Source organism: Dipodomys spectabilis, unplaced genomic scaffold, assembly GCF_019054845.1.
Source record: "Dipodomys spectabilis isolate Male_0828 unplaced genomic scaffold, ASM1905484v1 ptg000107l, whole genome shotgun sequence".
NCBI classification, from domain to species: Eukaryota; Metazoa; Chordata; class Mammalia; order Rodentia; family Heteromyidae; genus Dipodomys; species Dipodomys spectabilis.
This window is the reverse complement of record NW_024870784.1, coordinates 1,674,862-1,701,606: the sequence shown is the minus strand read 5'-3', so window position 1 is coordinate 1,701,606 and position 26,745 is coordinate 1,674,862. Positions and strand designations below refer to the sequence as shown.

The 26,745-nt window shown below is 41.3% G+C and overlaps 2 protein-coding genes across 7 annotated transcripts in view; one reads left to right on the top strand and one right to left on the bottom strand.

Annotated features, from left to right (window-relative positions):
* Son (SON DNA and RNA binding protein) overlaps positions 1-6,124 on the bottom strand; it is a 32,920-nt gene extending 26,796 nt beyond the window's left edge. The window contains exons 1-2 of one of the 5 annotated variants that reach the window (XM_042687239.1): positions 5,962-6,124; positions 2,248-2,414 (exon numbers count right to left, since the gene is read on the bottom strand). In XM_042687239.1, the coding sequence (XP_042543173.1) occupies positions 2,248-2,414; positions 5,962-6,038 (244 nt within the window). In that variant the 5' untranslated portion in view covers positions 6,039-6,124. The remainder of the gene's footprint in view (positions 1-2,247; positions 2,415-5,961) is intronic. The other 4 variants (XM_042687235.1, XM_042687237.1, XM_042687236.1 and 1 more) reach the window with 4 other exon arrangements.
* Positions 6,125-6,256: 132 nt separating this feature from the next.
* Gart (phosphoribosylglycinamide formyltransferase, phosphoribosylglycinamide synthetase, phosphoribosylaminoimidazole synthetase) overlaps positions 6,257-26,745 on the top strand; it is a 31,292-nt gene continuing 10,803 nt past the window's right edge. Inside the window, exons 1-13 of one of the 2 annotated variants that reach the window (XM_042687240.1) lie at positions 7,006-7,093; positions 9,316-9,498; positions 10,781-10,876; positions 11,422-11,596; positions 13,669-13,780; positions 15,154-15,222; positions 16,709-16,834; positions 19,659-19,746; positions 19,964-20,049; positions 20,270-20,438; positions 22,161-22,392; positions 25,514-25,608; positions 26,352-26,461. In XM_042687240.1, the coding sequence (XP_042543174.1) occupies positions 9,354-9,498; positions 10,781-10,876; positions 11,422-11,596; positions 13,669-13,780; positions 15,154-15,222; positions 16,709-16,834; positions 19,659-19,746; positions 19,964-20,049; positions 20,270-20,438; positions 22,161-22,392; positions 25,514-25,608; positions 26,352-26,461 (1,503 nt within the window). In that variant the 5' untranslated portion in view covers positions 7,006-7,093; positions 9,316-9,353. Of the gene's footprint in view, positions 6,281-7,005; positions 7,094-9,315; positions 9,499-10,780; positions 10,877-11,421; positions 11,597-13,668; positions 13,781-15,153; positions 15,223-16,708; positions 16,835-19,658; positions 19,747-19,963; positions 20,050-20,269; positions 20,439-22,160; positions 22,483-25,513; positions 25,609-26,351; positions 26,462-26,745 lie in introns of those variants that run through there. The other variant, XM_042687241.1, reaches the window with a different exon arrangement.

The window sequence follows — 26,745 nt, the reverse complement described above, 5'->3', positions numbered from 1 at the left end:
ATGAGATTCTTAGCTACGATAAACTACTCAGAAAAAAGCCAAAAGTGGCACTCTGGCTCAAGTGGTAGGGCAAAAGAAGCTCAGGGAACAGTGTCCAGGCCCTGAGTTCAAGCCCCAGAACTGGAACAAAGAAATAACAAAAACCACACTAAGCGAGACTGAAGATGTAGCACAGCAGCAGAGTATTTTTGTAGCATAAGGCAGGCCCTGGTTCTGATTCCTGCAGCAAAACTAATTTCTTAAAAAAAAATACAAAGTACATATAACAATGCCTCTTGAAGAGTAAGCTATCAGCAAAGGTTGCTGATTACTTTTAAGTAGTATGTTAACATCTGTACAAATATAAGCCATCAACACAGAACTCAAATTTTATCTTACTGCATCTACATTATTATTCTAATTAAAAGCCAATCTATTTCCCTAAAAATGTTCTTTTAAAAACTAGTAAGAAATGGGCAGCAATTCTTGTAGCACTTAATGTGTAAAGCAAAAATATTTCAATTTGCATATCCTACCAAAGGAAGTTTATATTCAATTTTATAACCAGATACAATTTACTCTAAATGCCAAAATAGACAACTTTGAAATCTTAGCAAAAGCTACTCAGACAATCCTGCTACTACCATTATAGGAAAAAAACTATGACAAGTCATATGCAAAACTAAAACTACTCATTTTCTGTTTCACACTGAATATTAGCTAAGTAGTGTCAAACAAGAAAAGGTTAGAGCCATAAATCTAAACAAGGTATGAGACTTTTAAACTACCTCCTAGCAATAGAACAAAACATATCCCACACTTAATATCTAATGACTTATTTTTGTGATTAATCATAAACCTTTCATTTCTAAATACCAATTACTTAATCAATCCTAAAAAACTTGATATATGACTCCTCTTTACTGCACTTTCTTTTTTAAATTGCCAGTCATAGAGCTTGAACTTGGGGTCTAGATGCTGTCCCTGAGCTGCTTTTGTTCAAGGCTAGTATACTACCACTTGAGTGCCACTTATGACTTTTTCTCAATAGTTTAATGGAAATGAGTCTCACAGACTTTCCTGTCTGAGCTGGCTGCAAACAGCCACCCTCAGATCACAGCCTCTTGAGTAGCTAGGGTTACAGGCATGAGCCACTGGCACCCATCATTGCATTTTTAGTGGATGTGCAAATAAGACTTCTAAGTTGAGACTTTAAGATCTCCAAAGGTATGCTTTAAAATTGCTAAAATTTGGGGATGGGAATGTGGCTCAGTGGCATCATGCTTGCCTCGCATGCATGAAGCCCGGAATTCAATTCCTCAGTACCACATAAACAGAGAAAGCTGGAAGTGGTACTGTGCCTCAAGTGGTAGAGTGCTAGCCTTGAGCAAAAGCAGCTCAAGGACAGTGCCTAGGCTCAGTTCAAGTCTTAGGACTGGCAAAAAAAAAAAAGAAAAAAAAAAGGAAAAATCGCTAAAATTTGGTTCAGGACACTATGTATGTTAATTCCAAATTGTTCTCAATAAAAACTCAAATGTAAAATTCCTGCTGAGACCCTATAAAACTAAATCAGATAGACAAAATTATATCCTATCAAGTAAAATGCATTAATGTTCATCTTAAAGTGGTTTTGTTTTCAAAGGAGTATTGTAACAAGAAAGTCAATAGAAACTAGAAATAACTAGAATAACTAAAAGAAATAACTATCAACAGGGCAGCTAATGGCTCACGTCTATAATCCTAACTACTCAGGAGGCTGAGATCTAAGGTTCAAGATTCCAAGCCAGTCTGAGACCAAATCAAGCACCAAAAAACCTGGAGTTGTGGCTCAAGTGGTACAGCATGAGCCTTGAGCATTTAAAAGATCATGGATAAGCTGGGCGCTGGTGGCTCACACCTGTAATCTAGCTATTCAGGAGGCTGAGATCTGAGTATCATGGTTCAAAGCCAGCCAGGGTATGAAAGTCCATGACACTCTTATCTCCAATAAACCACCAGAAAACTGAGAGTGGCATTGTGGCTTAAGTCGGTAGAGCGCTTGCCTTGAGCTGAAGAGCACAGGGACAGTGCTCAAGCCCAGAGTTCAAGCCCCACGAAGGGGGGGGGGGGGGGGGGGGGGGAGAAGAGGGGAGAAAGAGAAAAAGAAAAACTCATGGACAGCTTTTTAAGGCCTAGGACCAAAACAAGGACAGACAAACAGAAGGAAGGACACTATGAGCTTTGAAATTTAAAAAAAAAAAAATTTGAGATGCTTTATCTCCAGCTTACCTGGTTTATATCGTAGTTCTGTATCTAAGACCCCAGAAAGTACTTCCTCTATCTTCTGCACTATTTCTTCATTTGGTAGGCTCCTGGCAGAGGCAGCTGCATCACCTGCCTGGTTTCCTTCAATAGGTGTATTTGTTTCACCATTCAGCTGGCCTTCACTCCTTCCACTTGACAAAAAGTTTTCAAAATTAGTAATTTACTACATCGTGTAGTAAGAACCAATAAATATTAACAATCTAATGTTATATAACATTGCCCATATATTTCACCCTTTTCCTGTAGTAGATGTTTACTAATAATATTCCTTAACACTATACAGTTACAATATTTTTTACATGGCTTTCAACACTTGCTAAGTTTTAAAGAGTTTTAATACCAGATTTTTAAGCTAATTCTTACATGAAACTATTTTCTAAATAAAATTTAAGCAATATAACTTGAGGCTTTGAGTTACCTACCTGTATCTCCCAAGGGAGAAAAAAATTGAGAGCTAAACCACATTACCTTATGGCATAAATTATGGCCATAATAAAGCCACACCTGTGTAGAGATCAAAATCACCTTCAACAATACCAAGTAATGCAAAATTTAAACATACTGAGTAAACGGGATAAGCTGAGCCCAGTGGTGGTTGCTCATGTCTGTAATCCTAGCTACCCACAAGGCTGAGATATGAGGATCACAGTGTAGTCAGCCTGGACAGAAAGAATCCGCCACAAAGTTGGAAGTGGACCTGTAGCTCAGATGGTATAGGGCTAGACTTATGCAAAAATGTCAGGGGCAGTGCCCAGGCCTTGGGTTCAAGCTCCAGGACTGGCACACACACACAAAAAGATAAAATTGTAGCTTCTGTTCAAGTTTCAACTGTTAATAAAAGACCATAAAAGTAAAAAAGAAAAAGAAAAAGAGTCACATAATATACATCTAATGATTAAAAATTCTTGGTATTCACATTCTTTTCTGGTATTCAAAAAAAATTACATAAACACGTGGCAATTCATTTATACTATATGTAAGTGGCTTAACATTTTCAATTCACAGGATCAAAATTTTAACATAGATAAAAATGTCACTCATATAGTTATTTTCATGTGTATATTTGCAAACTTTTGAAAAACTACGACACTTTCAATTTTCATTTAACTTACATTTAGCTAATAATATATAAAACTACCTGATAAAAGCCAGAAGTCAAAATGCAAAAAAAGAAAAAAAACCACACTGTAATTAACTGTAATTAACAAATAGGAATGATGTAATATGAGTACTGTACTTAGTACCACATTATTCTACATTTTTTAACTCAATCCTAACAAAACTCTAAGATTAACCTCGTTATTCTGATTCTATAAATGAGGAAAATAAGAAACAAAGACCAGAAACATCTTAAGGTTACATGACTCCTAAGAAGTGGAGCTTACATTAAAAACCAAAGCCAATAGTCTTAAAACACAGGTACATAGATCTCTTACTCTAAATGTCAGCATACTACCCATATGGATGAATTTTTGTAAAAGCTAATGAACATGAGAGGATATAGTTTATTGGGATGGCAAATAATAAAAAAAAACTGTCTTCAGATAATGCAGTGTTAACATGTATAGAAAATAATCCTCTTGTAATAAACTGCCTTGTCTAATACTTCTTGCAAAATGTCTTGATGCAAGCCTTTTTTTCTAAGTGCTTAGATTTAACTAATTATGGATCTTAAAAATTATGAAACCAGGCATGTGCAGTGGCTCACTCGTGTAATCCTAATCTCATCAGGAAGATGAGATCTGAGGATTTTGATACAATTCCAATCCGTCAGTCCAGGAGACACATCTCCAATAAACTACACCAAAAAAGCAGGAAGTAGAGCTGTGTAGCTCCTAGTGGTAGCATACTAGCCTTGAGCAAAAGAAAGCTCAGGGACAGAATTGAGGCCCTGAGTTCAAGCTCCAGGACAGGCATCAAAAAATAAATAAATAAAATTTTGAAGTCACGAAACTAAGTTTTTTAAAAGTCACTCTATAAGGAAATAATATCTCCTTAGAAATACCCAGGATATGGCTGCAATTACTAAAAAGCAATGAAAATTTCAAATCACATAGATATACCAATATACTGGTACAAAGGAATTTTATGTAGACATGAGAATGTTTAAAATGAGATTAACAACTTTGCTCAATGTTAGAATTAGAAATAAATTTTTTACAAGGGCTGGGATGCAGCTCAGTGGCACAGCACATGCCTAGCAAATGAAAAATCCCGTGTTGATCTCAGGTACCAAAATAATAATAGTAATAATAAAAATGAGAGGACATCAGTAATGGGCAAATGTTTTCTCTCCTTTATGATTTCCAAGCTTTCAACAACAAACAAAAACCTCATTTAAAATAAGGGTTTATTATTATACTAAGGGTGATATACAAAGAGGTTACAGTTACATAAAAAATATGCATTATTAAACCAAGCAAATATACTCATTCCATGCAAGTTATTTTAAATTTTCAGGAAACACACTTCCTCAACTCAGGGTGCTTTTCATAGTAAAAATACTAGTAGCATCACAAAAGATTAAAGAAGCAACTTATTGAGTAGACATATTTCCTACATAAAAAAACTCCACCTTTAAAGATATTTTTAAAATCCAGCAATAATACTTCCCCAATACTTCTATGGTTATTTTGCCTTACAATTTGCAACTGGGTTTTCAGCTCATTTTCAAATTCACATCATTGCTCTTGCTCGCAACTTACACGATTAGCAAAAACATCTGAACTAGAAACAAATATTTATGTCAAGATTATTTTTCCTACCTCGGGTTTAAAAGAGTAATTCACATAAAGACTACTAACAGACTATCAATTTAACAGCACGACCCACACCATATCACTATTTTTTCATTCCGAGTAAGCAACTCTTTTTTTTTTTTAAGCAATCTTTTCTCTTTCCAGAGTAACCCGTGTAAAGTCCACTCCGCAATGGCAATGAAATAAAATGAAAATAAAATAACGTAGGGATCAAATACGTCAACGGAGGCGGGGACAGTAAGGCGAAAAAAGACAGCTACACACAGAGTCTATTTTTCACTGAACACAACTAAGTATTGGCTAATTTCGAAGCCCCCTTCCATCCTCGGGTCGAATATTTCATCCAGGGACTGGCATCAATTTGAGGGAGTTCTCATTGAAAGCGGTATAGAACGCTGCCCGGTGAAACGCACGGGGAACGAGGGTCCCAATAGCCTAATTAGTGGGTCCGACCCCCCGAACGGTCTGGGGCTTGCAATAATGAAGAGAATATAAGAATACCCCGGAAACGGCCGTTAGAGACCCTTTCCTGTCACCGACACCGGCCGGCGAAATCGGCGGAGGCGGAGAGGGGGAGGGGAAAGGCGGCGGCGGAGGAGGAGCTGCGGAAGGAACTAGGCCCGTCCCCGGTGGACGTTCAGGCCTCCGACTAGGGAAGGGTCGGGGAGACCTGACGGGGAGAAGGGGGAAGCCTTAGCCGGGAGAACCACGGGGGGAAACGAAGCTCATCGGAGGGGAAGGGAAGGAGCGGATGGAAGAGTGGGAGGGAGAGCCCGTAAAATGGATCCCAGGCCCAGGCGGGGCCGTAGCGGGGCCTGAGCCCAGGAACGACGGCGTCTCCGAAGAAAGAATTACCACGAAAGGCTAAAATGGGGCTCTAATAACCCGTTGGGAGCAGAAGAATCCGGGGAGTACATACCTGGAAAGCTCTTGTTGAATTTCCCGGAATTTACTGACCACGAAAGACCTAAAAACCTGCTCGATGTCGGCCGCCATGGCGTCCGCTCCGTTCTCTCAACTCCTCCTCGCTAGTCCTCCAGGCTCCCAGCATGCCTCGGGAGAAGGCGCAGCGGCCAATTCCTTTTAAAGCCTTCCTGATTGGTTCGTCGGGGAGCGTTCAGCTCCGCCCGCCCCGCCCACGGGCCAATCAGTGAGCTCGTTCGTGGTCTCCTCGGCTGTTTCTGAGCGGCTATGGTAGAGGTGCTGACGTTTGCTCCGCGCACGAACGAGTCCGCCATGTTAGTGTCTGACGCAGGCGCCATTACAGGAAAATCATCTCTTGAAGCGACTTTGTCAGCTTCACTTGTCGGTCTTTAACTGTGTGGGGAGGCTTTCTGTGTCGACTAAGCCTCTGAAATTAAAGGCCATATGGAAAAGGGTCAAGAAGGACTTAGGGGTACTCGATAGGACCTCCAGGCGTTTTGTTGGGACGCCAAGTTTAGTTTCATCCGGGAGACGCAGACGGGAAAACCTAATCAGGCCCCGCCCTACTGTGATTTGAATACGAGGAGCACGCTTTAATCCAATCTCGCCCTCGGTGCCTCCGCACGGCGGCCTCATTTTTTAGGGGGCAGATGTGGGTTCTAGGTGGTGATCTATGTTGAAAACCTGGCGCCTTCGGCGCTCGCCCGGAGCCAAGCGGGTCCCAACACTTTTTCCTCCGGGCTGCTCAGCTCGGACCCCTCTGGCTCGCGGCACACGATTACCTACACGGGGCTTTGACCTCGTGGATCTCCCACTCCTCAGAGTGCAGGAGGCCCCGGGGGAGAGGAGACGTTACGTGGCACCCCGTGTGGCAGGATTAGATTATAAGGGTGCTAGTGATTCGGAGACGGCCGCCGGGGCAGGCTCAGGCCGCACCCAGGGGCGGGAGGCAGCCCCGCTGATAACCTCGCCCAGGGCGGGAGGGACGGGGGCGGGCACAAGCGCCGGCCAGCCAATGAGAGGGGAGGCCGCCAGAGGCGGGGCGGGCGGCGGGGCGCGTGCTGCTTTCCTGCATCCCCGGGGCCACTTCCGGCCAGCGAGTGCGAGCGGCGTGGCCGCGGGACACGGTACGTAAGACCCTCTCGGATCTTCACGGTCCACGTTTGTGCTTTGGCGCCGGGCTCTCCTGTGAGGCATTGAGGATGTAGAAACTGGTTCTGATATAGACAATAGCTCCGTAAATAATGGAGATGGGAGTTGGCCATGTGCTTCTCACTGACGGAGGTTTAATCTGTGTGCTTAAACCTCGCTCCCCGCTCTTAATGATGTTTCCGAGGTGCAAGCGGTTTGTGGGGTCTGTCTGTGTGTCTGTGTGTGTGTGTGGCTTTAGGCTTTTATTAAAGCAACAACTCTAACAAATTTATTTATATATGTATATGTATATATAATCCTTTACTCTTTATGCACGTATCGCTTTGTTTTTAACTTACCAAATTCAAATGGCTTTACTTGGATCTTTTGCCCAATCAAATGGTTAAAGTCCAAGAAACTTACTTTACGTTCTCAGGACACTCCCCCCCCCCCCCCCAGCAGGTAAGGGGCCTGAGTTCAGGCCCCCTAAACATTCTTAAGTAGTGCTACTAACTCTGTAATAACCCAATTTTCGTACGCTGCCTTTCTTACTCAGCTATGTAGATTTTTTTTTTTTGCACCTAAAGGTAATGTGTTTCAGACAGTTAAGTACATAATGCATATAAAATGTTTTCCACTAAACTGAAATAGCTTTTTCTCCTGAGACTATAGCAGATTTCTTTATCTTTCCTCAGCTTTGAATGACCATCATGGCAATTGTTAGAGTATCTGATGCAAAATAGCTTCAATGGGTATCCGTACTCTGCCCTCTCTTAGTTATGTGACTTCCAGCTAATTGGTGTTATCTAACACCTTAAAGTGGATAATGACAGATCTACCTCATTTCTTAGGAAATCAGGCAAGGTAATTCATGAAAAGCACTTCAAATTGGTACCAGGTACAAAGTAAATACTGAAAACTCCTTTAGTTTATTTGAATTATTAGTTTGTTTTTTATGTAAATTTGAATAAAAGAATATAACAAGTTAGAGCCGGGCGCCGGTGGCTCACGCCTATAATCCTAGCTACTCAGGAGGCTGCGGTTCAAAGCCAGCCCAGGCAAGAAAGTCTGTGAGACTCTTATCTCCAATAAACCACTAGAAAACCTGAAGTGGCTCTGTGGCTCAGGCGGTAAAGCGCTCGCCTTGAACAGATAGTCCCAAGGCCAGAGTTCAAGCCCCACCTCCGACCAAAAAAAAAGAATATAACAAATTAGTATTTTCTAATGTTGAGTGCATTAATTGTATCAATCACATTCATTCTGTGTGTGTGTGTGTGTGTGTGTGTGTGTGTGTGTGTGTGTTTAGTGATACTAGGGCTTGAATTTGGCTTTGTGCTCTCCCTAAGCTTTCTCACTCATAGCTGACATTTGACCACTTGTGTTGTGCCTACAGTTCCTGCTTTGGTTATTTAACAGATGATATCTTACTTTTTTTGACCAGTCTTATCACTGTGATCTTCCTGTGATTTGTATATAGCTGGGATTAGAGACTTGTACCATTATATCTGTTAGCCTGAGCTAGGCTTGAACCTCAATACTCCCAATCTTGGCCTCCCAAGTAGCTGAGGTTATGAGTATGAAACCACTATGGTTCAGTCCTGTAACTGTCATTTCAGTTAATCTTTATATAGCCACATTATACAACAGTAAAAATATTCCAAAATAGCAAAAACCCAGGCTGGAAGTGGGCCTCAAGTAGTAGACTGCAAGCCGAGTAACTGGGAGGCCCCGAGTCCAAAGGCTCATACAGGTTTAAAACAGAAAAAGGAGAGTATGTTCTGTAACAGCATTTGTTCTGTATCTGTGTGTAGTCTCTCTCTTTACAAAATTCCCAGGATTCAATTAGGGGGACTTCATACACTAGTGATCTTATCCAAACCTAATAACAATCTCCTCTCCAAGGACTTAGATCTAAATATCAATACCACCGTTAGATTAAATTTACACTTTTTTCTCCTCTGTCTTTGTGTGTGCAGGTGCGCATGCGTGTCTGTCTGTCTTGAACTCTGAACCTTAGCATTGACCCTGAGATTTTTCATTCAAACTCTACTTCTGGCTTTCTGATGGTTAATTGGAGATATGAGTCTCAGACTTTCCTTTCCAGGCTGGCTTCAAACCTCCATCCTCACAACTCAGCCTCCTGAGTAATATCCCGTAGTAGTTGTAGTTTCTAAATTATGCACCTTGTGACGTGTCAACTGTGACTTTCTTTCCACAGATTTGTTTTCCTTTTAAATTCCAACTCTGCAGGAAGCAATGACAGCCCGAGTACTTGTAATTGGAAGTGGCGGAAGGGAGCATACATTGGCCTGGAAACTTGCACAGTCTCATCATGTCAAACAAGTGTTGGTTGCCCCAGGAAATGCAGGCACTGCCTGCTCTGGAAAGATTTCAAATACAGGTAATTATATTTCAAAAAGTGGAACTAATAGTTAATTATGAACTATAGATCCTATTTGCCCTTATTCAAGTTTGAATTTTAATAAAAGAGAAAGAACAGAAAGGATGAACTCAAAGACCAACAGGCTTTATTCAGAAGAAAAACCTGGGAAGGACAGCCAAGTATCCTTCAGCCTGCCTGAAGGGGAAATAGCAAAATAGCATGCCCCTCTTATAACTAGAGTCTCTTGAAATATTCATCAGAATGAATGAAGTTGGTGAGGTAGAGACATGGTAGAAAAGCAATCTTATTTTGACTGAGGCGTTTCAAGGTTTCAGCAGCCTCTGTGTCCACCAGAGGTGTCAACGTCAGATGTGTCCTTGATCTCAGGCTCTCTTCCAAGACTACTGTGTACATTTGTTCAGGGGAAAGGGGAGTGGAAATTCAGCTGGCTCAGCAACCACGAGAGTTCTAAGATGTGGCTGCAAGGGGAAAGCTGAGTGCTTTTAGTTTAAGTCATTTTCCATCGTGAATGAATACCTTAACTTTACATATTTATGTGGTAATGTGAATACTTGCAATATGTTGTAAATTTAAGGTAGCCCAGTGTTCATAAGGTTGAATTTCCTGGTGGGTATGTGTGCACGCGTGCGTGCGTGCGTGCGTGCGTGCGTGCGTATGTGTGTGTGCCATTCCCAGTTCTCGAACTCAGGGCCTAGGCACTGTCCCTGAGCTTTTGTGCTCAAGACTGGCACTTTTACCACAGTTCCAGGATTGTCTTTTTGGTAGTTTATTGAAAATGAAAGTCTTACAGACTTTCTGTCTGACTTGCTGTAGTCTTCAGATCTCAACCTCCTAGGATTATAGACTTGCCATCAGCGCCCAGACTTGCAGGATCTCCATCCTGCTACTTACATACTCCTATATAGCTAGGACCAAGGGCACGTTCCACTTGTTTGTAAAGATGTACTGTTTCATTTTGCTTGGGTCAGTCTCAAACCAGAATCTTCTAGATCTCCACCTCCCATGTAGCTAGACTTACTGGCACAAGCCTGCACATTTGACAGGTGTTGTCATTTGTTTACTATACAACCCACACTGGTACTGTGGACCATTCATGATTTATAGCCCTTAGAGAAGTTCACTCGTATTCCCATCATCTAATTGGCTACATGATGATAGCAGACATGCGATGTTCTGTAGCTTAATGCTTTCTGTGGTGAAATGAAGTGTACTTAACTTTTGTTTACTTAGTTAACTGAAACATCTTCTAAATATGGTGGATTATGTTCTCTATTCACAGCTATCCCCGTCAGTAATCACACTGCCCTTGCTCAGTTCTGCAAAGATGAGAAAATTGAGTTTGTAGTTGTTGGACCTGAGGCACCTCTGGCTGCTGGTAAGTGTACTTCTATTTATTTGTTTATTTTTTAGCTCGTCCTGGAGATTGAACTCAGGGTCTCGACACTGTTGCTAAGCATTTTTTTTTTTTTTTAGCTCAAAGCAAGCTCTATACCCCTTGAGCCACAGATCCACTTCTGACTTTATTGTGGTTAATTGGAGATAGGAGTCTTGTGGACTTTGCTGGCTGTACTGGACTTCAAATTGTGGTCCTCAGATCTCAGCTACCTGAGTAGCTACGGTTATAGGCATGAACCACTGGTGCCTGGCTGTTGACTTTTTTGTTGTTCTAATTTATAAGAGGTATTGCTTTGTTGCCCAGTCTGAGCTCCAGCAAATGGGCATAAACATTCCTCCTACCTCAGCCTCCTGACCAGCTGGGATTTCGGACATGACCCCCATTGCCCAGCTTCTCTGCTAGATTTGAGTTGCCTCTTGCTAGCATTTGGTTTTTAAATGTAGACAACGTTAAAAACAAGTTCTGCCACCAGTCCTCTCCCCAGAGAGACACTGGGTCCCATAAGTGACTGTTTGCATCTGTAGGAATTGTTGGAGACCTGACCTCTGCAGGAGTACGATGCTTCGGCCCCACAGCAGAAGCAGCTCAGTTGGAGTCCAGCAAAAGATTTGCCAAAGAGTTCATGGACCGACATGGGATCCCAACTGCACGATGGAGAGCTTTCACCAAACTTGAAGAGGCCTGCAGCTTCATTATGAAGTATGTCATGGGCTATCTGTAAAGGGCAGTTGATTTTTAATGAAATTTACTTAAAGTTACTTTTATGTTGAAAACATTATGTTTGGTCCGTAGGCTGTATGGTTTGCCATGAAATCATTACAGAAAAATAATATTCTTAGTAAATATTCAGCAAGTTATCTTTTGCTAACACCAAAATAAGATAAAACTATATAGAATATTGCAGCATTACAGAAAGATGAAATCTGATGTTTCTTAGTAAGTAGTTTTTAAGGGCAATAATAAACTTGATTCCATAAGTCACATGTTCTTCATAACATCTGACACAGTGGCACTTAGTGATTCTTGTCACAAATAATTAACTAGAAGAAAGAGCGGTTTGGTCATCTGCCCCCCAGTACTTTCTAAATCTGAAAATTAAACATCTTCTCTTCCCTTTCCACTTACGTATGTCCACAGAAATGGAAAATATTGAGTAATTAATGAGGTTGACAGACAGCGTTTGCCTATTTTTTGTTGCCAGTCCCTGCTACGTGGTGTCTTTGCCATCAGTTAGGTCAGGTTATTCTTTATTCATTGTTCATCCTACAGGACTTTCTTAGGCACTGGATATTATTATTTCCTGGTAGCTAGATGCTTAGGTAAGTAACAAGTATGTTATATACTTTAGGTTAACCTCCTTCCAGATCCCCACTTTCACTCTATACCTTTACAGTATACTTCAGAAATGGTCTATAGGTCTATTTTGGTTGAATTCCACCACATCTTGTACTTAAATGACAAGCTGACTTTGTATTGTAAAGATCATTCTATCTCTACTCTAAGAACCTACTTATTCTAAAAGTTCTATGAAAAAACAAAATTGTATATACTGTGTCTTAGAAACTAGAGGAAGCCAGGCACTGGTGACTCATATCTGTAATCATAGCTACTCAGGAAGCCCAGATCTGAGGATTGCAGTTCAAAGCCAGCAAAGCCCATGAGATTCTTTTTTTTTTTTTTTTTTTTTTGGGTCCAGTCATGGGGCCTGAACTCTGGGCCTGGGCGCTGTCCTTCAGCTCTTCAGCTCAAGGCTAGCGTTCTACCACTTGAGCCACAGCGCCACTTCCGGCTTTTTCTGCTTATGTGGTGCTGAGGAATTGAACCCAGGGCCTCAGGCATGCAAGGCAAGCGCTCTACCACTGAGCTATCTTCCCAGCCCAAAGCTTCTTGACTGATTTATTTTGGTCGGTGTTGGTGCTTGAACTCGGTGCCTGGGCTTCTTCAGCTCAAGGCGTGTGCTCTACCACTTGAGCCACAGCTCCGCCCATGAGATTCTTTACTTTTTCCTTTTTTATTTCTGGTCAGTCATGGGGCCTGAACTTTGGGCCTGGGCGCTGTCCCTCAGCTCTTCAGCTCAAGGCTAGTGCTCTACCACTTAAGCCACAGCGCCACTTCCAGCTTTTTTTGCTTATGTGGTGCTAAGGAATCGAACCTAGGGCCTCATGCATGCAAGGCAAGCACTACTACCACTGAGCAACCTTCCCAGCCCAGAGAGATTCTTGTTTCTAATTAACAAGCAAAAAAGCTGGGAGTGTGCTCAAATAGTAGAGCACTAGGCTTAGTGAGGCCCTAAATTCAAGGCCTAGTTCCAGCTCCAAAAAAAAAAGAAAAAAGAAAAAGGAACCTATAAACAAACAAAAAATCTGGGCCAGTGGCTCACATCTACAATCCTAGCTACTCAGGAGCCTGAGAGCTGAGGATAAAAATTCAGAGTCACCGTAGGCAGGAAAGTCTGTGAGACTCTTATCTCTAGTTAACCACCAGAAGTGGGGAGGCCGGGGGGAAACAGAAGTGGCACTGTGGCTCAAAGTAGTACAACACTAGTCTGGAGTGGGGAAAAATTAAAAAAGCGCAAGCCCTGAGTTCAAGCCCCATGACTAAAAAAAAAAAAAAAAAAAATCCAGGTGAGAAGTACATAAAAATGGTATTGGAATGATAATTTTTCTTTTTGCCTTTGAGTTGTTGCTGTAGCATATTACAGAATTCCAAAACAGTTGATAATTTTGAGTCATAAGGGCTTATTGAGTGCTGAAGTTGCTCTGTCTTCACAGTGCAGACTTCCCTGCATTGGTGGTGAAAGCCAGTGGTCTTGCAGCTGGAAAAGGGGTGATTGTTGCAAAGAGCAAAGAAGAGGCCTGCAAGGCTGTACAAGAGATTATGCAGGTAAGTCAATGCTTCTAGAATTTTTTTATCTACTCACACAGGATAAGTATTTCTTTTCTTTTTTTTTTGTAGCAATAACCTTTTTTATTTTATTTTTTGTCAGTCATGGGGCTTCAACTCATGGCCTGGGCACTGTTCTTAAGCTCTTTTTGCTCACTGCTAGTGCTCTAATACTTTGAGCCATAGCACCTCCTCAAGTTTTCTGGTGGTTGATTGGAGATCAGAGTCTCATGGACTTCCCTGCCTGGGCTGGCTTTGAACTGTGAACCTCAGATCTCAGATCTCCTGAGTAGCTAGGATTATCAGTGTAAGCCACCACACCAGGCTTAAATACCAATAACTCCCCCCCCTTCTTTTTTTTTTTTTTTTTTAATTGTGAAAATACTGTACAGAGGGGTTACAATTACATTGGCAAGATAATGAGTACATTTCTTATCGAGCATTATAGACTCCTCCTTTGTTTCCCCTTCCTATCCCATCCTTCCCGCACCCCACCCTCCCCCAAGATAAGTATTTCTTTGTGTTTACAAAATGTTCCTAAAGACAGGAAATTCTACCAGCATACAGAGTTGTTAATAAATGTAAATGTGAATATGTATACACAAAAACACACATCACACCCACAATGTTGACTAAACCATCCTTGACTAACATCCTTTGCTGATCTGCTACTGAAAGCTCAAAAGTTTTCAGACTATAGAACATAGAAATTCTCCTGCTGGGCACTGGTGGCTCACGCCTGTAATTCTAGCTTCTTAGGAGACTAAGATCTGAAGATCTTGATTCAAAGCCATCCTGGGCAAGAAGCCAGAAATGAAGGTGTGACGCAAATGGTAGTGTGCCATCCATGGCCAAAAAAGCCAGATGTGGGCAAGTTCAAGCCCTAGCACCAACAACAGATAATTCTCCAGTCATCCATTAGGGTAAAACTTTGTACCTTGTATTCCAGGTCTAAGAAGTGAAGCAGTGAATGATTATAAAATTATTTCATGGCCTGCCTTAACCACCTTACAGAAACCTACTTTCACAGGCGTGCTTTAGCATAATTATTGTAGACAAACATATATGCTCATAATCAGGAATAAAGCTTAAACTGTCATGAAACAATTTTTCCCCACCTTATGAGAGGACTAATCATGCATTAATTATGTGTTCATTTCCTCTGTAGCAATGTTAGGTCTAGATCACTATAGTGTTACAGGTTGTTTATATGTTTTCATCTATCTTTCAGATGAGAAAGATGACAGTGTTCACATACCCTTTCATTATTTAGAAATCAACTGTAGGGTCTTACCAATTGACCCAGATTCTTTTTTTCTTTTCTTTTCTTTTCTGTTTTTGTTTGGTTTGGTTTTACAAAAACCTACAATTAGGAAAAGGCTTTTGGAGCAGCTGGAGAAACAATCGTCATTGAAGAACTTCTTGAAGGAGAAGAAGTGTCTGTATGTATATTCCTTTTTTGGCTTTTATAACATTTGGGATTCAAATGGACAAATAATGTATCCTCTTAATCATACCCAGTATATCCATTTGAGGGCATTTGGGTTTATATAAATACCTTGTTGAAGTTCTGGGCTAATTCAAGCATTCATAGTTTTTGTTTTCAATATTTTTATTATGCACTTCATTTCATTATTTATTTTAATTTTTATTTACTTATTTTATGTTTATATTTTATTACTTATAATATTTACATAGTTTACCATATACTAAGTAGTAAAAGTAGTTACCAGGAATAAAGCTTTAGTGACCAGATGCTTCCAAGCTAAAAGCATTGAAATATTTTATTATTAGATTAATTTTTCCTGAGCTGAATTCAAAAATTGTAGCTGCTTACAGAAAACACTGACCAATATACGTTGTGCTTATAAACTGATTTATTGAATTAAAACTGTTTGAATTCCTACTTAGAATCAAAATTGAAAAAAGTCTTTTTACAAAAAAGGCAACATATGAAAAAAAATCTTTACAAAAAATTAGAATTTCTTACTGTGGTAAGGAATCTCTTTTTCTACTCAAGGCCATCTGCATATTTCTAACATTTATTGAATTGAGCTTGGATTTATTGAATTTTGAGCTTGATTTATTTTTTTATTTTTTTTTTATTTTTATTTTTTGTTCAGTCGTGGGGCTTGAACTCGGCTTGGGCACTGTCCCTGTGTTCTTCAGCTCAGGGCGAGCCGAGTGCTCTACCTCTTGAGCCACAGCGCCACTTCCGGTTTTCTAGTGGTTTTTGTATTGGAGATAAGAGTCTCCAGGACTTTCCTGCCCAGGCTGGCTTTGAACTGCGATCCTCAGATCTCAGCTTCCTGAGTAGCTAGGATTACACGCGTGAGCCAACAGCGCCCAGCCTTGAGCTTGATTTGTTGAATTTTGAGTCCTGCCTTAGATGCTTGGTCAGAGCTACACCAAATGGTTTGACAGGGCGCATACGGCACTCGGGCTGAATAATCCCCAATTGCTTTGTAAATTGGGTGTACAAGATCTGCTTCTTGATGTGTATAGGTTATTTCTGTTTCACATAACATAACTTTTCTTTACAAAAGAAAATCTTTTCCTTGAAGAGTTAAGATACATACTGTTTAGTTTCTTTTTTCTTTTTTCTATCTTTTTTTGGGGGGGCTGGGGGGGAGTTGTGGGGCTAGAACTCTAGGCCTGGGTGCTGTCCCTCAGCTCTTCAGCTCAAGGCCAGCACTCTACCATTTGAGCCACAGCACCACTTCTGGTTTTTAGGTGGTTAATTGGAGATAAGAGCCTCACGGACTTTAATGCCAGAGCAGGCTTTGAACCTCAGTCCTCAGATCTCAGCCTCCTGAATAGTTAGGATTACAGGCATGAGCCACTTGCCCCAGACTATTTAATTTCTTATTACATATTTACTGTTTTGGCATTTCACCTAAGTGGAATTTTTGTTTGTTTTCTCCATAGTGTCTGTGTTTCACTGATGGGAAGACAGTGGCCCCCATGCCCCCGGCACAAGACCACAAGCGATTACTGGAAGGCGATCAGGGCCCCAACACAGGGGGGATGGGAGCCTATTGTCCAGCACCTCAGGTACTTGCTGAAGCTCTGTGCAAATTCAGTTGTTATGATTTAGGCAACTCCAACAGTTCTTACGTGATACTTTTCTATTTAGTTTGTTGTTGTTGATGTTGATGTTGTTGTTGTTGTTGTTGTTGTTGTTGGTTGTGGGGCTTGAACTCTGGGCCTGGGCGCTGTCCCTCAGCTCTTCAGCTCAAGGCGAGCGCTCTACCACTTGAGCTACAGCACCACTTCCGGTTTTCTGGTGGTTTTATTGGAGATAAGAGTCTCACAGACTTTCCTGCACAGGCTGGCTTTGAACTGCAATCCTCAGATCTCAGCCTCCTGAGTAGCTAGGGTTACAGGCGTGAGCCACTAGTGCCTGGCTCTATTTAGTTTTAATTTTTTGTTTCTATCAATTACAATGACTATCTCTGAAACGAACCTTTTCTAAAAGAATTGAAGAATCCAATGGGCTGGGAACATGGCTCAGTGGTAGAGCGCTTGCCTTGCATGCATGAGGTCCTGGGTTCGATTCCTCAGCACCACATAAGCAAAAAAGAAAAAAGCTGGAAGTGGCACTGTGGCTCGAGTGGTAGAGCGCTAGCCTTGAGCTGAAGGGCTGAGGGACAGTGGCCAGGCCCAGAGTTCAGGCCCCACGACCGGACCCCCCCTTCCCCCCCCAAAAAAAAAAAGAATTGAAGAACTCAAATAGTCTAATTTTGAACTAGTTTGAAATATAGTAAGAATCAAATAGATCCTCTCATCTCCCCTCTATATTCAATTTTAAGCACACTTTAAAACTGTCTTTCTCTGCTTGGATTTCCAGGGCCTCAGCACCTAAAGTGGGGATGGGACAAGGGAGGTAGATATTAATTGAGACCAAGTTAGACCATAGATTTTCCTCTGGTCTGTCTACTTTATAACTGTTGGATAATGTTTTCAAACCATTTCTGGGCAGTGTTTATAAATATCTGCATCTTGGAGTATGAGTATATTACTACTGCAGAAACATCCATTTTTTTTCATTGTTGATGGTCATAATTGTGCTAATATAGCACCTTTAGATATTGTTCTTGATTATAATATTAAAAATGGCTAGATACTGGTGGCTTACGCCTATAATCCTAGCTACTCAGGAGGCTGAAATCTGAGGATCACAATTCAAAACCAACCCTGGGCAGGAAAGCCTATAAGACTTATCTCCAATGAACCACCAAAAAACTGGAAGTGTCACTGTAAAGTGGTAGAGCAGTAGCCTCAAGCAAAAAAGCTCAGGGACAGTGCCCAGGACCTGAGTTCAAGCCCCATGCCATGACCAACAAAAAACAACTAAGAGAAAGCTGGAAGTGGAGCTGTGGCTCAAGTGAAGAGTAGTAGCCTTGAACAGAAAAGCTCAGGGACTGCGCCCAGGCATTGAATTAAAGCCCCAGGATCAGCATTATACTTCTTTTTCTCTAGACAAGCACTCTCCAGTTGAGCTCCAGCTCCTCTGTGGAGCTGGACTTTCCTGCCCAGTCTGGCTTCAACCCACCATTCTCACATCTCACCCCCTAAGTAGCTAGAATTATAGATAGGAGCCACGAGCACCCCCACAAACTACTTTTTATTGGGCTTTGTAAGTATGTTGAAACTGCCTTTGGTAAGAGTGATTTCACAATCAAATTTATAAAAGATTCACAAGTACATGCTTATGAAATAAGCATAAAGTATATTGGAAGGATATAAAAGCATCAAGGTGAGAGGGGTTTTTTTCACTTTCAACATTTTTCAGGAAATTAAAGTGAACTTTAAGGGAATGTTTTTGAAAATTAATGAGTTTGTTTAGCAATTTATCTTAATCATGAAATGATGATCAGCTGATTGGTTGTTTTATGATAAGTACATAATTCATCATCTGGTCGTGCTAATTTATCAGATTCAGAGCATTTATTACTTAAAACTTCAGGTTTTATAGACCCTCTAACACACACTAGTTGTCCCATCTACTTGGGAAGCAGAGATTGGGAGGATTGTAGTTCATGGCCAGCCTGCGTAAAACCCATCTCAATCAATTGCTGGGCATAGTAGCACACAGCTATTATCCTAGGTATTTGAGAAACAAATGGAGGCTGGCCCAAGCATGAGACCCATGCAAAAAATAACCAAAGCCAGAAGGCTGGCGTATGGCTTAAGTAGTAGAGCACCCACCTAGAAAACAAGAGATGTATTTCAACCTCTAGCATCATCAAAAAAACAGAAGTGAATTTCCATCTGTTAGGCAAGGTGTTGAGAATGCAACACAACACAGGCAAGAGCGCAGATTCTTCGCGTGTCCTCTTGTGTGGAATACGTTTTTCCTTTTGTATGGAATATATTGTAGCTCTTGGATTTCATTCCTATTCTGTAAAGATTAAGGCTGAAATACTTACTTGATGGTACGTCGTAAGGATGATAAATGAGTTTTTAATAAATTTGCATTTTTAATAAGTACATGATCCTGTCCTGGGGTGGTGTACTGAAAGAAGCTCCTTCTTGTTCCTTCCATTCTTCCAGCTGATACTTCTTTTTTCTTTTTTTTATTTCTTTTTTTTTTTTTTTTTGGGGGGGGGGTCTGGTTGTGGGGCCTGAACTCTGGGCCTGGGTACTGTCCCTCAGCTCTTCAACTCAAAGCTAGTGCTCTATCACTTGAGCCACAGTGCCACTTCCGGCGTTTTTCTTTTTGCTTATGTGGTGCTGAGGACTCAAACCCAGGGCCTCATGCATGCAAGGCAAGCGCTCTGCCACTGAGCCACCTTCCCAGCCCCCAGCTGATACTTTAAAACCTGATTTTTTTTTTGAACTCCACTTATATTTATATGTTCCTGTATGTTTGTAGGTTCCTATGGATTTGTTACTGGAAATTAAGAACACTGTTCTTCAGAGGGTGGTAGAAGGCATGCAGCAAGAGGGTACGCCATATACAGGTGAGCACAGGGGCCCTGGGCACCATTTACAATGTTTTTACACTTGTGATGAAACATCTGTTTTGGGGGGGTTTCAGCCATATTTCAATTTGCCATTGTTAGAATGTTTAGGGCTATTCTAAAACATTGAATATTGGTAGCATGTGGTCTAGATTGCATAGTCATAAAATACGTCATTGTCACCAATTTCCTTCTTGTCTTTTTTTTTTTAATAAAGGAATTCTTTATGCTGGCATAATGCTGACCAAGGGCGGCCCGAAGGTTCTGGAATTTAATTGCCGTTTTGGTGATCCAGAGTGCCAAGTGGGTAATAATAAGTAAAGTGTGACAATAAAATATGACTTTGTGGGAGGTGTGTATTGTTCTGATCTCCGGATTTCTAGCTTTGATATCATTGCCTCTGAGAAGCATTTGCAAGCTCTGCTAGACCTCTGGTAAATATTATGTTAAGGAAAACATACATTTATCTCACCTGCCATGGTAATTGATTTTTTTATTTTTTTTATTTTTATTTTTTGGTTAGGTAATCCTCCCACTTCTTCAGAGTGATCTTTATGAAGTGATTCAGTCCACCCTAGATGGCCGACTGAGTGCATCTCTACCCATTTGGCTGGAAAGCCACTCTGCCATAACGGTTGTCATGGCAAGTAAAGGTTATCCTGGAGCCTACACGAAGGGTACAGAGATAACAGGTGAGCCCCAGGGAACAAGAGGTTGGCTTAGAATGTGTTAACTGACTCATAACAAAGCTCCATGCTTGATTGTGTGTGTGCCTGAGGCTTAAACCCAGCGCATGGGTGCTGCCCCTCAGCTTATTCACTCTACCACTGGAGCCACACTTCCACTTCTGGCTTGTTTGCTGACTAATTGGAGGTAAGAGTCTCAGACTTACTCTGGACTAGCTTCAAACTGCGACCCTTAGCTTTCAGCCTCCAGAGTAGCTTAGATTACAGGAATGAACTATCTGACTTCTAATAGTGTTTTAAATAAGGAAGAATTATCTATGAAAAACTATTCAAGAGCAAATGAAACAATGAAATTTGAGCCAAATTTGTCTGAAGTGAAAGAATTATTTAGGATGGGGGCTGGGAAGTTGGCTCAGTGGTAGAGCACTTGCCTTGCATGCCTGAGGCCCTGGGTTCGATTCCTCAGCACCACATAAGAAAAAAACTGGAAGTGGCGCTGTGGCTCAAGTGGTAGAACGCTAGCCTTAAGCTGAAGAGCTGAGGGACAGCGCCCAAGCCCAAAGTTCAGGCCCCACGACCAGACCCAAAAAAAAAAAAAAAAGAATTATTTAGGATCATTTGTTGCATTATAGTTACTCTGATGATTCGTTTGTTTTTATTTTTGTTGGTCATGGGGCTTGAACTCTGGGCCTGGGCACTGTCCCTCAGCTCTTCAGCTCAAGGCCAGCGCTCTACCACTTGAGCCACAGCTCCACTTCCAGTTTTCTGGTGGTTTATTCTCATAGACTTTCCTGCCTGGGCTGGCTTGGAACCCCAATCCTCAGTTCTCAGCCTCCTGAGTAGCTAGGATTATAGGCGTGAGCCACCAGTGCTAGGCCAGTCCTATGTTTTTTCAAGTCCCCAAGGATTAAATAAAGATCAGAAAGACAAACCCTTGGGTCAACAAGTTTATTAGACTGAAACCTCAAAGGGAAACCATATTCCCTTCAGCCCAACTAAAGAAGGAATGGTGTGATTTCCTTACAAGGAAGATCTCTTTTATTAGGCAGAAAAGTAAAGTCCTGGGGGTGGGGTGGGGGATGGTGGTCGTATGGGAACAGGAGCAGGGGCTCTTGATACATAAGGGAATCTCATCTTGAGTTTCAGGAAAGGAGTTTTTACAGCATCTTGTCACCAAACTGTGTCACCAAACTGTATGGCCCTCCGTGCACAGATTCTGTCTCTTACCACCGAGGGAGTGTTGGGGGAGGAGAGAGATGAAGGAATGATTTAGCATGGTCTGCAGCAAGGGCACTTCTGGAATTTTTCAGGATGTGGCTGTCAAGTGAGAAAATAGGTGTTTTCAGCTTAAGTCATTTTCCATCACTCCTGCTTGTCAGCAGGCTCATTACCACTGGAGCCACAGCCTCGGCCCCCAATAATAATTTTTATGAGATTAACAATATCACAAGGTTTGGGAAAGAAAGTTGGCATCCCTGGGCTGGGAAGGTGGCTCAGTGGTAGATTGCTTGCCTCACATGCATGAGGCCCTGGTCCGATTCCTCAGCCCCACATAAGCAGAAAAAGCTGGAAGTTGCACTTTGGCTCAAGTGGTAGAGCGCTAGCCTTGAGCTGAAGAGCTGAGGGGCAGCGCCCAGGCCCCACGCCTGACCAAAAACAATTTGTTTTTAGTTACTTCACACTGTGACCCTGCTATTCTCACCCTATGTCAAATATGCTCTTTTACAGGGTTTTCTGAAGCTCAAGCCTTAGGACTAGAGGTGTTCCATGCTGGCACTTCTCTTAAAGATGGCAAAGTGGTAACCAGTGGGGGCAGAGTCCTTACAGTGACAGCTATCCGGGAGAATCTCCTACTGGCCCTGGAAGAAGCCAAGAAAGGACTTGCTGTGATAAAGTTTGAGGGAGCAGTTTATAGAAGGGACATCGGCTTTCGGGCCATAGCTTTCCTCCAACAGCCCAGGTAAAACAAAAACCCTCTTCTGAGGTGGTTTTGGGCAGTTGCAGACTTAAATGGCTATAAGGGAAGGGTTATCGCCTTCTCTACCAGCTGCACCACACCTCCAAACCTATGTGGCCTTCTATACTAAGTCATTCTGTATTCTTTTTTCTCTGTATTAGTCCTTTGTATACCAAGTCATTCTGTATTCTTTTCTCTGGAGATGATCTAATCTTGGTCTATCTTCTATTTACTGAACCGGATCCAACCCATCTCACAACTGTTTATGGCAATATTCAAATTAAGTGGAAGAAACTTCACAGTGCTTCTTTTAAAAGATTAACAGAATCAGGGTGCAGGTGGCTCAAGTCTGTAATCCTAGCTACTTAGGAGGCTGAGAACTGAGGAAAACAGTTCAGAGCCAACCGAAGCAAGAAAGTCTGTGAGATTCTTATCTCCAATAAATCACTCAGAAAACCAGGAGTGGTGCTGTGGCTCAAGTGGCACTGTGGCTCAAGTGGTACAGCGCTTGCCTTGAGTTGAAGAGCTGAGGGATAGCGCCAAGGCCCAGAGTTCAGGCCCCACAACCAACAAAAACAAAAAACAAAAGATTAACAGGATCAAGTGATCAAAGGTTTTTAATCCTTGAATCATCAGTTATGTTCGGTTGTGTTGAAATCACAGTTCTGGCTTTATCACGCAACTCAATGTGAGAATGTTAGTCTTTCTAGCCTTAATCTGATTTCTCTGTAAATCTGAGCAATATCATTTTGTTGCTGCATCTTTGTTACTAAAGTATAATTTTGATCCTTAATGATTCGTTTAATTGATATATACTACTATTTGTAAAATCAATAAACTTTTGGTTGCAATTTGTGTGGGGTTTTTGTTGTATTTTGTTTTTCAGAATTTCTTTTTTTTTTTTCTGGTTTTTTTTTGTTGTTGTTGTTGTTTTCTCCCTGTATTGGGGATTGGAACTTGGGCCTCATTCTTGAGCCACACATCCCAGCCCATTTTTTTTTCCTTTTGTTTATTGACCGGAGTCACCCTTGAACTGAGAGCTTCTTACCTGTGCTTCCCTAATAACTGGGATGGCAAGTGTGAACCACCCTGCCCAGCTTGTTTGCTAAGATGGCATCTTGTAAACTGTTCTGATCAAGCATATTTCCAGTCACAATCATCCTGATCTCTGCCCCCTACAAGCTGGAACTACAAATACTATGCCCAGTCATTTCCTAAGAATTGGTTTTTTATTCAGTCCTTTGGTAAATTATTTTTTAGCAACTTAATTCCTGTCCTAATATCAAGCAAAATTTTTGAAGTTATAAACATTGGAAATATTTTAGAATAAGTAATATTAAATGATGTGCTAATTTTTTTGTGTGTGGGGAAGGAGCACTTGGTAGAGTGTTTGAATTTAGGCCTCACACCCAGCTAGCTTGTTAAATTGGGTGTTCTACCACATGAGCCATGACTCCAGCTTGATTTTTTTGCTGGGTATCTCAAAGAAGGAGTGTCAAGGACTTTTCTGCCTAAGCTGTCTATGAACCATGATCCATCTCTCTCTCATCTTCTTGAATACCTAGAAATACAGGTATGAACCCCTCATACCTGGGTTGGTTTTTTCTTGTTACAGTCCTGTGGCTTGAACTCAGAGACTGGGTGCTTACCCCTAAGCTTCTTTCGCTCAAGGCTAGTGCTCTACACTTGAACCACAGCTCCACTTCTGGCTTTTTGCTGGTTAATTGGAGATAAGAGTCTCTGGGACTTTCGTTGCCCAGGCTAGCTTCAAGCTGTGATCCACAGATCTCAGCCTCGTGAGTAGCTAGGATTATAGGCATGAACCACTGGTTCTGAGCTCGGTGTGAATTCTTTAAAGATGAGATGCCATAATGCCACAAGATAGCTTAATCTGATTACTCCATAAATCTAGGCAATATCATTTTGTCATTGCATCTTTGTTACTAATGTATAATTTTGATGCTTAGTGATTCATTAAGTTGACATGTACTATTACTTGTAAAATCAATAAACTTTTAGCTGCAATTGAGTAGGGTTTTTAGTTGTATTTTCTTTTTTTTCTGAGAATGGTTTTTTGGTGCCAATCCTGGGAGTTGAACTTAGCCTGGGCACTGTCCCTGACCTTTGTCCACTCAAGAATAGCACTCTACCACTTGAACCACAGCTCAACTTAAAACTTCTGGGTGGTCAGTTGGAGATAAGTGTTACATAGGACTTTCCTGCCTTTGCTGGCTTTGAACCAAGATCCTCAGAACTCAGCCTCCTGAGTAGCTTAGATTACAGGTTTGAGCCACTGCCAAGAATGGTTTTAAAGCCAGTGTCTATGAAAGAGTGACTCTGGGCTGCTGAGTTAAATGCTCTCAACTACTTGCAGCCCAACAGCTTATTTTTAATAAAATTTCACTTATTTTTTCAATGAAATTCACAAGTGTAATTTCTAAAAAATATTAAGTGTCATTACCAGGTGTTTTTTATTTTTTGTTTGGGGGGACACGTGGTCGTAGGCACTGTCCCTGAGCTTCTTGTTCAAGGCCAATGCTCTAACATTTTAAGCCACTTCCAGTTTTTAGGTGGTTAATTGGAGATTTAAGAGTCTTAGGGACTTTGCTACCTAGACTGGCTTTAAACTGTAATCCTGAGTAGCTAGGATTACAGGTGTGAGCCACTAGTACTCAGCTGGGTTTGGTAATTTTTTTTATTTTTTTATTTTTTGTCGGTCGTGGGCCTTGAACTCTGAGTCTGGGTGCTTTCCCTCAACTCTTCAGCTCAAGGATAGGGCTCTACCACTTGAGGCATGTGCCACTTCCGGTTTTCTGGTGGTTGATTGGAGATAAGAGTCTCCCAGACTTTCCTGCCTAGGCTGGCTTTGAACCACAATCCTTAGATTTCAGCCTCCTGAGTAGCTAAGAATATAGGCATGAGTTTTCATTTCCTGCCTACGCACATTCCTGGATAAATTCCTAGGGCCTACTCTAAATCATTTAAGTCTGAATCTGTATGGATGGGGTCCAGGCATTGATGAATATATATTGTGAAAATAACCTGGAATGTCTTCTGCTTTGTTTTCAAGATTAAAATGTTCGCTAGTGTTAAAATGATCTCTTTCTTCTTTTCATTTCCTTAGGGGCCTGACATACAAGGAATCGGGGGTAGACATTGCAGCTGGAAATATGCTGGTTAAGAAAATTAAACCTTTAGCAAAAGCCACCTCCAGACCAGGTCAGATCCTATACTTTGCTAATTTGTTAACCGATACCATGAATTGATTTTTGCTTTATATTTAACTTAGGACATTTTTCAAAACTAGTATAAGATTCTTCTGAGTGTCGGTCTACATAAACCAAATTCATATGGTCTTCTGCCTTCTTGGTCAATTTTTTTTTTTTTTAAATCAGTCATGGGGCTTAAACTCTGGGCCTGGGCACTGTTACTCAGCTCTTCTGTCACTCAAGGCTAGCGTTCTACCACATGAACCACAGTGCCACTTCCAGTTTTCTGGTTGCTTTATTGGAGATAAGAGTCTTACAGACTTTCTTGTCCATGAGCTGGCTTGGAACTGTAATCCTCAGATCTTAGCCTCCTGTGTAGCTAGGATTATAGGCATGAGCCACCAGGCGCCAGCCTTGGTGAATTCTTTTTTGTGTGTGCACCAGTACTGGTGCTTGAACTCAGAACTGGGCACTGTTTTTAGATTGTTTGCTCAAGGCTAACACTCTACCACTGGAGATAAAAGTCTCATTTACTTTCCTGCCCTAGCTGGCTTCAAAACATAATCCTCAGATCACAGCCTTCTTTATAGCTAGGATTAGGGCATGAGCCTATAGTTAATTGATCAGTACTTATGAGTAAATGGTACTCCCTCCCATCATCTTGTTATTTTTAAGCCATTTTAAAAAGTCATGAATATTCATGCTGAACTAATCTATTACAATGCAGCAAATAACTGATTTCCTCTCCAATAGGCTGTGATGTTGACCTTGGAGGGTTTGCTGGTCTTTTTGATTTGAAAGCAGCAGGTTTCAAAGATCCTCTTCTGGCCTCTGGAACAGATGGTGTTGGGACTAAACTGAAGGTAAAAACTGAATAACAATAAGAAGGAATTTCCTATTAGACATTTTTCTTTGTTTTTCTATTAGCATACATTAACTGTACCATGGGGTTTCATTTGATGAAACCGTACATCAGGCATTGGACACATTTCCCCTTCTATTACTTTCTTATCCTTTACTCCCTTCTCCCCACTTGTATTTACAGTTTTAATGGGTTTCATTGTTGTGTTTTTATACATCCATATGAAGTACTATATCACGTTTATCCCTCCCTATCACCCTCTCCTTTTGATCTCCCACTATTTAG